At 44.0% G+C, this 11,308-nt stretch overlaps 3 protein-coding genes across 7 annotated transcripts; 1 reads left to right on the forward strand and 2 right to left on the reverse strand.

The window, feature by feature from the left end:
- Window positions 1-35: 35 nt before the first annotated feature.
- Window positions 36-3,574, reverse strand: LOC105280721 (kinesin-like protein KIF3B). Its single transcript, XM_011341450.3, has 2 exons — window positions 3,237-3,574; window positions 36-2,500 (listed from the first exon to the last, which is right to left on the reverse strand). Exon 2 carries the CDS (start codon window positions 2,471-2,473, stop codon window positions 293-295), a length of 2,181 nt encoding a protein of 726 aa, XP_011339752.1. The 5' UTR covers window positions 2,474-2,500; window positions 3,237-3,574; the 3' UTR covers window positions 36-292.
- A 325-nt stretch (window positions 3,575-3,899) lies between these two features.
- LOC105280722 (coiled-coil domain-containing protein 47) lies at window positions 3,900-7,136 on the forward strand. 5 transcript variants are annotated; one of them, XR_003406912.1, is made up of 5 exons: window positions 4,146-4,436; window positions 4,723-5,713; window positions 5,811-5,982; window positions 6,060-6,543; window positions 6,620-7,136. XR_003406912.1 is itself a non-coding variant. In XM_026971946.1 (5 exons), the coding sequence occupies exons 2-5, from the start codon at window positions 4,728-4,730 to the stop codon at window positions 6,370-6,372; spliced, it is 1,395 nt and encodes a 464-aa protein (XP_026827747.1). In that variant the 5' UTR covers window positions 4,146-4,436; window positions 4,723-4,727; the 3' UTR covers window positions 6,373-6,881. The 5 variants fall into 5 exon arrangements, 4 of the variants coding, with proteins under 4 accessions (XP_026827746.1, XP_026827747.1, XP_026827744.1 ...); XM_026971946.1 differs by having other exon boundaries at window positions 6,060-6,284; window positions 6,361-6,881; XM_026971945.1 differs by lacking the exon at window positions 4,146-4,436 and adding an exon at window positions 3,900-4,015 and having other exon boundaries at window positions 6,060-6,881.
- LOC105280724 (cilia- and flagella-associated protein 157) lies at window positions 7,017-11,244 on the reverse strand. The gene is made up of 7 exons (XM_026972079.1): window positions 10,936-11,244; window positions 10,572-10,843; window positions 10,332-10,485; window positions 9,680-10,229; window positions 9,441-9,599; window positions 8,493-8,643; window positions 7,017-8,181 (listed from the first exon to the last, which is right to left on the reverse strand). Exons 1-7 carry the CDS (start codon window positions 11,049-11,051, stop codon window positions 7,322-7,324), a joined length of 2,262 nt encoding a protein of 753 aa, XP_026827880.1. The 5' UTR covers window positions 11,052-11,244; the 3' UTR covers window positions 7,017-7,321.
- Window positions 11,245-11,308: the final 64 nt, after the last annotated feature.

Here is an 11,308-nt window from a genome sequence, read left to right on the forward strand (position 1 = left end):
GGAAACCAGGGGAAATATATTTCAACGAAAGATTCACTTTATGTTGTATTATTACAATAGTTACATGCTCGACATGGCGATATATTTTCGCATATGTTTATGCATTGCACAATGACTAGAGAATTAACAAAGACACATTCCGTTCTTTGCCCGTACACTCGAGGTAATAGCGAAACGTAATCAAGTCACGAGAAATTAAATAAAGCACGAGGCGCCGTTGATACAATATGTACATTCCCCCTTTGCAACGAAGAGAAGAAGCGCACGCACCATCGGGGTTTCGACGTTTCATTTACTTCGGTACGAGGCCTCTCGTTTTGGGGTAAACCGGCGCCGGGATTTGCTGCATCTTCGCGACGCTTTTCGGCCTGACTCGCGCCGACTGCAAACGCTTCGTTCTCAGCCTCGTGCTCGAGGCATCCACGTCTATGTCACCTTCGTCGCGCAGAGCTTCCTCCAGAACAGCCTGAATCGTTGGCGCGATCGCGGGTCCCTGATAATCCAAAGTTGTCCGTGCCGGCATGTCGAGGTCCAAATTCAAAATGTTCTCACCCGCGTAACGGCATCCTCGTCCCATCGCGAGAGCGATCCGCGCATACTCCGAGACTGGTCTGCGGGCACCGGGCGCCGAAGTCGGACGCTTGATCACGTCTATGCTCGATGGTTCGGGATCCTTCACCACCCAGCAGTCCTCCTCCTCGTCCAAATAGATTCTCGATAGTATTTTAGTCTTTTCCTCCTCGGGAATGAAATTCTCAATTATGAGGTACTTGAGCTTCAGCTCCTTCATCAGTTCGTGCTGCTCCTGCTCCAGATCGCGTCTGTCCCTGTTGTAGTCGTTGGTCACGTCCTCCAACTCTTGCTTCAGAGCCTGCAGCTTCGTGAAGCATTTGCGCAATTTTCTCGACTTTACGTCTACCTCCTGCTGCAACGTGGTGTAGGTCTCACGCACACCGACCATCGTCAGCTCCTCGTCCTCCAGCTTCTGCTGCATCTCTACCTCGCGTCTTTTGCGCTCCGCGATCTCCGCCGCCTTCTGCTCGAGCGCTCGTTGCTGCTCGTTCGTGTGATCGATTATATTCTTGCCACCGCACAGCATCTTGCTCTCCAAGTCCTTTATTCTCTGAACGAGATTCTCGGTCTCCTGCTTCTCCGCCTTCAACTGCTCCGCGATGAGTTTCTTGTCGGTCTCGGCCGTTTTATTGTTGTCCTCGCCCCGACTGTCATCCGCCTCGGATTCCGAATCGTACGTCTCGCCTTCCTTTTTCCGTTTTGACCTTTTCTTTTTTCGTTGCACCACACCCTTCTGCGCGAGTTTCTCCTTCAATCGGCCAATCTCCTCCTGATATTGTCTCAGAAGAGCGTCCTTCGGATCCTCGTTTATCCTGGGCTTGTTCTTGATGTTCTTAGCGCGGCTGGCGTACCGTAGAGTCGTCAGAGTCTCGTCGTAGTTGTAACTAGCCGGCCCGATATTCGCGACCATGATCGTCTTCGAGTTGCCGCCCAGGGAGTCCTGCAGCAATCTTGTCAATTTCGAATCTCTATACGGTACGTGCGTCGTTTTACCGTCCACCAGCGCCGAGATGACGTTACCCAAGGCCGACAGGCTTAGATTGATCTTGCTCGCCTCCTTCAGACGATCGCCGGACGCGCCAGTCTTGCTCTGTCTCTCACTGCCCGCGAGATCGACCAGATTCAAGCGTCCCACGCGAATGCCGCCATTGTCACCGATGCCGCCCATCTCGATCGTGATTAGGAAGATCGCGTGCGACCGCGAGCTGTGCTCATTCATGTTCGTCGCGCCAATCGTCCTATTTTGATTGCCCACGTTCATCAGGTGCTGTATCTCGGCCGCGCTCTTGCACACCGCGGTCGACAGATCCTTCACGTACACGCCGATCTCCGGTTTCTCCTTCAGCTCGAAACGCAGACTCTGATCCGGATGCAGGAGATCGCGTATCTCCTCCTGGTAGATCTCCAAGTAGCTGGCTCTCACCAGGTACTGCATGTTCTCCGTGCGGCCGATGTGGTTGAATATGTGCTCGAAGGAGCGCGGGATGACGCCGCGCCTCTCGTGATCCATCTTCGAGCCTTCCATTGTGTACGTCTTGCCGGTGCCGGTCTGCCCATAGGCGAATATAGTGCCATTGAAACCGTCCAGTATCGAGGACACCAGAGGCCTGACCGTTTCCTCGTACAGATCCTGCTGACTGGAGTTCCAATCGTAGACCGCGTCGAAGGTGAACACCTTGACGGTCTCGCTGGACGGATCGTCGCGCGGATGTCGCACCTCAACCACACCCCTGGACGGGATCACGTCGACCACGCGGCTGTAACCACGGACGGTCTCCCGCTCGTCCATCGGACGACATCGCACGACCACCTTCACGCACTGCGTCGCTACCTCGGCGCTCGCGCTCGACCTCATGCTCTTTTTTTTCCAGGTCTTCTGCTGGTTGTCCAATTTTTCCATGCCGCCGGTCAAGTTTACGGTTCTCGTCTGCAAAGCACGGATTTGCCGGTCATACTTTGTACGCTGAAGCTGAGTCTGTCTGCCTTAAATCTTAAATCTTAATTTGAAAAATCGGAAAAACTCGAGATATCTCTCAAGCACCCTCTCTGAATATGTACTCTGTACAATATTTTAAGAACACTCAACATCGTACTAATTGAATTCTTAAAAATTGCTATTATTGTATTATTTGTAGGCTTTGAAAATAAAATGTCAAGATTTAAATTTCAAAGTTTCTATACATGAAAACATAGATAATTATTGAATAGACAATTTTCAACTGAAAAGTACGTTCTTGCAAGTAATGTATTTTTCCTGACAAATTCTTATTAATATCGTTACAAAAGTGTAAATAAAAAGATGGAGATTATACATAGAGAGTACTTTATTCAGTATAACAATTTCCTCTGCACATGATCCAATTTCTTTAGAGATTAAGCTCGCGATGATAAGTCTATTAAGCCAATCAAGTCGGTTCAAATTGGAAAGCTAAGCGTTAGCTTAGAATACTTTTCAGTTTCTTATGCGTCGTGTCACGACGTAAAACTTGACGTGACTGCTACTTAGCGTAGGCTAAAGAGTTAAATAATGTACGTGTCACACGTCACGCAAAGGGTGAACCGATAAATCGAGCTCTCTGACATTACCTCCGTGTTCGCCGACTACGAGAAATCTATCGAGATTAAAGATTCTTGCTCGTAGCGAGATAACGTCGATTTATTACCGTTTCTACGAGTTGCCCTACGTCGCAAGGTATTGGTATTGATCCATTGTTTAGCCCAAGGATTCGTTGTCAACGGGCTGTCGTCGTTCCTCTCGCATATTGATTCTCGCACAGCGCACGAGGAGCCTGCGTTGGGTCTGCGTTGCGCCGAAAGCGTTAGCCGGTACGTGAACACACGCGATTATTCACGGCACGCGCTGCGTTACGCGAAAGTGATCACATAACTATTTTGACAGGGAAAAAAACGCCTGAACGTCAAGCTTGCGCGAGCGCCGAGTCACTCGCTACGAGTCCGCGACGCCGGGGACGCCAAATCGATAACTCGTTCCGTCATCGAACTCCCGACGACCAGTAGGGAAAGTCACGTTAGATGTATGTACCGAATGGAACAGTTTTTCTTTTCGCAGTTAACATTTCTCGTTGAATCGTATTACTTGCAAACAGAACCGTCGTCAGCCGTGTTGCATGAAAATAAAAGTTTCGACTTATCTACTATTGCATCATCCTTATTTTTAAGTGAAACTTGTTAATCTATTTTTCAGTCGTACTACTTAAAAGCACAGCTAGGTTGGGACTGTCGTTGGTCTATACTACTACCTCCAGTTTCAATCGAAGACAGTGGAGGCTCGTAACGGAGTTTTCTGGAACTAAATTTAGCACATGGCTGCCACTTGACATCGACGTGGACTACGCGATTTATACGAATTTCGAGACGAGTTGAAAATTTAGTTCCAAAAATCCTCGCTACGAACTTCTATTGTTTTCGCTCGAAACGTGAGGTAGTAGTATATCTCAGTGGTGGATCAGTAATACGACTCGACAGCGGGTCAGCACTCGTTATTTTTAATTAGTATCCGACTTATCGGCGGATCGAAAGAACTTTTGACTCACTAGTAAAACCGCTTAGTAGAATAACTTGACAATAAGTAGAGCAAAGGTTTTATTTCAAGTAGCAATTGCGATTTTATAATGTAAAATGATATGGCGAAAGAGAGAAAAATTAAGACGAGAGAGATGGCGTTGTCGGGCATACGATAACTTTTTGCATCTTCGTGGCACGTAAGCGATGCGAGTCATCTGTGTCTCGTCGAGGTGCTTGCTTTCGCAGTGTAATTTCCGTTTTAATTTCTTTTGGCTACTTGATAATTAAGATTGATGACAAGAGATATTTTTTACGGATAAAATTGCCTGCGTTTACCGGTAAGATGTTATGTTACGATAAAGCACAACTTCATGTTACATTATAGGTTAATCGTGCGGAATTCTGATTGACATATTTCACGTTATATATATTATATATATATTTATATATTTAAAAACTATTTTACGTTGTGTTCGTTAATGATACGTAGCTACCAATTATTGCATGTACCGTGCGAATAAAGAAAACATTCTGTCTCAGAGAAGGTATTTGATCCTTAATTTTAAATGCAAGTTACAGTAATAAAATTAAGTATACAAATAGCATTTTTATTTGTTGTTGCAGATAACATGAAACTGTGTCTTGTAATAGCACATATCATACTGGTAGCTACCAATCTCTGGGTCACGGCGCACTTCCACGAAGAAGTATCCGAAGATAATGAATTTGCAGAATTTGAGGACTTTGAAGAGGACAAACCGAGTGTAACCATTGAACATGCACCCGAAGCGTCACAATGCCAAGAGGCAGACTCGAGTCAGGACTTTGAGGAGGACGATGTCATAGTCGTCGATGGGGATAACGAGTTCGAGCACTTTCACGATGAGGAAGAGTTTGAGGGAGCGGACGTTGCAGGCGGCAACGCTGGCGCAAAAATCGACGAGCCTTCCACATTGACCATCACTGACGTTCCGTTACACCTGCGAGACAGATGGGACAGCTTCTACCTAGAAATACTGATGATTACTGGACTATTGGTATATTTTATAAATTATATAGTAGGACGTTCCAAAAATGCACGCATAGCCGAACAGTGGTTAACGGATCACAAGCAACTGTTGTTGGATAACTTCTCTCTTGTCGGTTACTCAAATGAGAATGCGAGCGATAATGATTTAATGAAGGAGAGCGAGTCGCAGTACAGTCTCTACTGTTCTGGACGCGTCGGGTGTGACGCGATGCTAATTGAATTGAAATTAATAAAGAGGCAAGATTTAGTCGCCGTACTGGCGCAACTAGTACGCCCACAAAACGATCAAGCGCACATACACGTGGAGCTCTCGAAAGACGAGATAGATAATTTCGTTTTAGCGATCGCTACGAAACGGGCAGCGGTGCACTTGGTGCGCGATATGGCCGACATTAGCGTCTACTGCCCAGAGAAACGATCTGGAGAGAAGTTCGGTCTTCCATCGGGTTTCTACGTAATGTCGGAGATCGCCGAAGCGACGTCAGCTGTATTAGACACCAGGGTTCTGCAAGCTTTCACAAAGTTTGCACCTTACATAGATTATATCCATATTAGTGATCAGTATAGCGGACGTAAGCAACAAGAGTAAGCAAAGTTACATCAATTAGCGTAACGGTCTCTTCCGATATGAAATCACGATAAATAATATTTTGATACACTGACGTCCATCATTTCATTCCAGAGATACTACTCAGTTGACAATGCCGGAAGTAAAAAAGGTATTGTTGGTGGGCCTGAATATAAGTCTCAAGGGCCGCACGTGTAACGCGGAGACTCAAGAGAAACTGAAACTTTTACTTCAACTTACATTTTATCTAGTCGATAAGCTGCGACGTTTCAAGTTATCGAAAGAGGTTTGTATTTGTTTTGATGGACAATGCCCTCAAGCTATCACAATTGAATTGAAATAAATCTCATCGCGCGTACACAGGGGAAAAATAAAGCGGACAAGAATCGACTGAGAGTGGAGGAAGCCTTCTTGAAAACGACGCATGCCGCGAGGGCCGAAGCTGCGGCACAAAGGCGAGAGGAGCGTCGGAGAGTCGAGAAGGAGAAAATCCTGCAAGAAGAGGATCCCGATAAACAGCGCAAATGGGAGGAGAAGGAACAACGGAGACTGGCGAAGAAACGTGCACCCAGGATGAAGCAGCTCAAGGTGAAAGCTTTATGACCGGTTACTATGAAAACCGAGTAGACTGCGGACTCGTAATCGTTACTGAAATATTTGACAGAAAAATTCGTAACTGCATTGGAAAATGTGTATATATACTTGATCAGAGTTACCTACTGGATACGCTAACTTATATCTCTCTTCATGGCATATTCCGATTTACGTATTTACTCAGTGTTCTTACACGAGGTATCGAACTTATTAAAGAAAGTACAAACGACTGAAGAAGAGTATCCTGCGAGTTGTAAGTTTGTTGTGCGATACATATATATATATATATACACTTTATTTGTCCTAACTGCCAGCTTATATATTTAAAGGTACATGATACTTCCTGTTGAAGCAAGAATTACAATAAAATTTAGTGTGTACTATATACACGTATGTATACATACGTGCGAGATGAACTGTCGTACCTCTTTTGACGCTACGTACCAACGAAGCCGCGATAAGATAGCGGTATAAATCATTGCTCTTCGACTAACATTTAACACGTGTTTCTTTTTAGCCAACTTTGAAATAGCGTTCATGCTCAATTAATACTCCTATTGATACTCTAAGAAACTTTCTTTTTCATATCCATGATACGTTACTACTTATTATACATTATCTCAATGGTGAATGTAATTGTATAAAGATCGAAACTTAAATTGATCCTATAAAGAGAGGGTGTTAGATAGGTATACATTATTTATTTTATATAATAATAATAATATATAACGATTAAATGTTTATTTTTTAAAAACCATGCGTGTTAGACAGTGTTTAATTCATAAACGTGTACGATCGTTATTAAGTCAATATAAATATTAGAAATATATATATATCACATTTAAATATATTGATAGTTTGAACTTTGCGCGTTGATTCTATTTTATTCTTATTTTACATCGAACAGTTTGTTTCCTGCACACTAATGAATCATCAAAACAAGTATACCAGACATACAAGTATCTCGAGCAATGCGTAAATGCAGAAGAATGCATCACCCGTTCGTCGTATTACGAAGTAAAGAGCCGCGCCTAAGATCTTTCCGGACTGCGCAGCAGTTTCTTATTGCTCTGAACGACCGTTCTGGAAAACAAAAAGTTGTTGTCGGACACGAAATCTGCTATAACGATATTCAGTCCGCCGCGACCAGGTTGCTTCTGGCTTATCCAAGAGAGGATCGCCTTCTGGCAAAGGGGCACCAGATTCCTTTGCAGGGTACCGCACAAGTGTTTCATAACGTAGGGCGTATCTGGCGTCAAGAGGCACTGCGAGACGAACGCGATGTCCAACGGCCTACCCTGCAGTTCAACGTTCAAGAAATCGATCAGTTCGTCCGCGCGAACGGTATTGGGCCATATGGTGCGCCACAAGCCGGATGGCCACAGGTGCTCGTAGTTGCGCGCGTAAACGTTCCTGTAAATCACGAAGACCTGGTACCGCCTCGCGGCCAGCCACTGCAACGTCACGTGATCGAAGCTGGAGACTGGACACATCCTACCATGGAAAATTTGCCGTATCCTCTCCACGAGTCGACGGTGATCCTCGCCCGTAAAGGCGTAGAAATGTTGAAAATCTAAGATGACGACCTCGTTCGCGTGCGAAGCGAGCCAGTTGGCCACGTCCAGCAGCGGCCTGCTGACTTCCGCACCGTACAGACCGTGCAGGAAATATATGTCTCTGGTCCTTTGCTTCGTGGCAACGCGCAAATCCAGATATCGGATTCCGCCGTTGAGCTGTTGCCTGACATCGGCTGGCTGTGTAATAGACCAATTTAGAATAATAGGCTTGGCGATGAACGAGCAGTAACGGCCGAGCGTTCGGACGAAGGCTGACTCGTCCGGTCCCACATCGTTATGCCTCTCGATTGTGTAAGTCATCGTATCGTGAGAACCTGTTGGGAAATTAGCATTTTTCATAATTGTTCGTGTTTCTCGATGATTGCTTTATGTCATCCAGCATTATCTTGCAATACATAGTAACGAATCATTCAAAACTCGATTTTCCTATTTCTGAAGATGATGCGACGTGCACAAACTTTGAACCGAGATATATGCGCAATTATTAATTAAGAAACGTTAAGCAACAATTGCTCCTCCTCGATTATTCTCATTTTTATTGACAGTAATAAAAGTCTTGTTGCTTACGCAAACGAAATTCGAAATCTCTCTAATATAAATCAACTTTATTACAATTCAAACGTACCGGGTATCGCCAAATGTATTACAGGTATATTCCTGAGTGGCGCCGGAAGTCGAGTCATCCAGAACTCTAGATCGTCATTCAAAGCCGAGCTCATCTCGTCGGATCTTTCGATAAAGTTTCCTGCATTTCTTTTGCTCTCCATGGTGTTGAAATGTCAAAAACAACCACGTTAGGCCGCACAGGTTTTGCCGCTACTAACGTTACGTGCAAATACGACGGATCTGAATCATGCCGTTAGCATCACAAGTTCACGAGCTGATCACGGTGAATTGCAGGGACGTGATCGTGCACGACTGCAGGTGTCAGCTGCGTACAACGCGAATGACGTATCTCACCAATGCGATGTCAGTGCTTCGTAGGTACTCGCGCTAAATTTCCCACGATGATCTCAAACCCGACTGCATTATACTAATATGCATCTATCACGTAACCTCGCTCTGCGGACGCATAGCCTCGTGCGCGACTTAAAATCGACTTAACGCTTCGACGAACTTCATTCTTCGAAATTTTTTACGAAACATATAACTTTACTGATATACTGACGAATGACGCCAATACGCGAACCGATAAGGATCTCTTCAATGATGGTCGAGCAAAGTTTTGACTTTGGAGTAGAATGAATGCTACACACAGACAGGCTGTTCTCGGCCTTGCGCACGCACGTCGCGTTGCATTGATACGTGCAATTAAATGTAATATTTTAGACTTTAGAGCAAGCCGCTTGGCGTATCTGATGAGGTGTATCAATTTCGTTTTGCGATGCTCACTTTACACGTGTACATTCTTACACGTTGTACGAAACTGCAGTAGAAATTCTTAAGCGTGCCATTAAATCCATTACAATTCAACTTTACTCGCCTGAAATTACAGTCTAGGTTTTAACTGTGATAGGAAATTATAGCAACATGAAAACAAAAACATTTCACGTGTCGCATTAAGTTAAATTGATATCGATAATTGATTATGCTTTACCTGTGAATCATCACGTTCAGTCATGTCGGAAATGTCATGTTCTTCCAGTATATTTTGGAGCGAATAAATAATCTGTTGCTTTTGATCGGCAGAGCAACAAGTACAAATATCATCTGTGCAGACATGTTCTTGCAACTAAAAATGTTTGCTCCGTTTTCAAAATTTTATTCTACCTTATATTTCAAGGGGAAACATATGGGGAAACAACAAGATACCTGTAACGCTTCCAAGACGCATTGTCTGGCTTCATGCAGAACCTTGTTCAATTTATTAAATTCCTTACATTTAATTCGCACTTCTACCAAGATATCTTCCTTGGCTTTCCTGGTCTCCTCCAACTGTTGCCTGAGAATCTTTGCTCTCTCCTGCGACGCTGCGCACTGCGCCCTGTATTCCTTTATTAGTCGTTCGTAATTGCCGAGTCTTGCGTTTTCTCGTTGCATTCGCCCGTACTCGAGATACATATCTATGTGCTCTTGCGCAAGGTCATGCATCATGTCCTTCGTTCTCATCGCATCATCCAACGCGATTTCCGCTTCGGTTTCGTACAGCTTGCACTGTAATCTCAGCACACGATCATTTTCTTTGGATTCCGTCGTTTTCGTCTCTAAATCCTGACAGACTTTCAACAGCGAGTTCAACTCGTGATTCAGCGCAACGTTTCTCCTGACTGTGTTGTGCATCATGTCCGCTATGCGGATATTCGTCGCTCTCTTAAACTCCTGAGCAAGCTGCTTTAATCGTTCTTCCATTTCTTTTTGCATTCTAATATAGTAAATAACGTCGAAAAATAGGATACATTAACACACATTGATAAATTTTACGGAGATACTTGGAAAGATACAAATTGCTGAGAATTTTATTTACTTAGCTTTTGCGATGATAACTGATTTCTCTGTTTCATAGAGCCTTGTCTTGTGCGATTCCTCTTGTTTCGCCATTTCTTCCTCTTGTACCTCGAATTTGTGCATTAAATCTAAGCGAGCTAATCTCCAGTCCTCCAACGCGTTCAACTTTCCAGCTAAAATACAAAGTAACATAAAATATAGACGCAACTTATTTTTTCATATATACTTGCTACACGCATTTGCATTACGATGCCAATACCTGTAAGTTTCACTTCGGCACTTAAATTACTCTCCATGGTACGGTATTCAAACTCCATTTCACTCTCCTTCTTTTTGCACTCGGCCTGCTCTTGCTTTCTTAATTCTTCCAGAGCTAATAAGCGCTCGTTCAGCTCTCGAGCCTCCTCTATCTTTTCCTCCAGGTTGCGTTTTAAATGTGCTACAATGTCGGATCGGTCTTCTTGCAATTGCTCGAACTTTTGGTTTAGAGCCTTCACCTCATTCTCAAGTTCCTCGTTTCGGCTACGTAGCCTTTAAACGATATCGCGAAAAACGCATGATTAAACGCACATTAACGATGCGATTAAGAGTACTACATGTCTCATTTTCAATCATAAACGAACCGTGATAATTGTCTATTGTTGTCTAGAATTTGTTGTTCATAAGACACCGTTTCCCGTTCATTTGCACACTTTTTCTTTGCTTTCTTCTCTTTCTCGCCTCCCTTCTTTTCAGGCATCTTGAAGATTATCCACTTAACGCGTTATTCTTCCCACTTGGAATGCTTATTGACTTTTTTGTTGCAGTTTAAGAAACATATTGTCAAGTTTTTAATTTCATAATTTGAGGATTAGATTAGGAAAAATTCTTACATTCTTCCCCTCTTTCCTGACGCAATGACTACTGTATCCTATTTACAATGTCGCGACACCAAACAATGTAACTGCCAAGATTTGCTTTATATCTGATCCCTGTTGCCATAGTAAAGATAACAAA

The sequence above is a fragment of the Ooceraea biroi genome, chromosome 8 (genome assembly GCF_003672135.1).
Source record: "Ooceraea biroi isolate clonal line C1 chromosome 8, Obir_v5.4, whole genome shotgun sequence".
Classification (NCBI taxonomy): domain Eukaryota; kingdom Metazoa; phylum Arthropoda; class Insecta; order Hymenoptera; family Formicidae; genus Ooceraea; species Ooceraea biroi.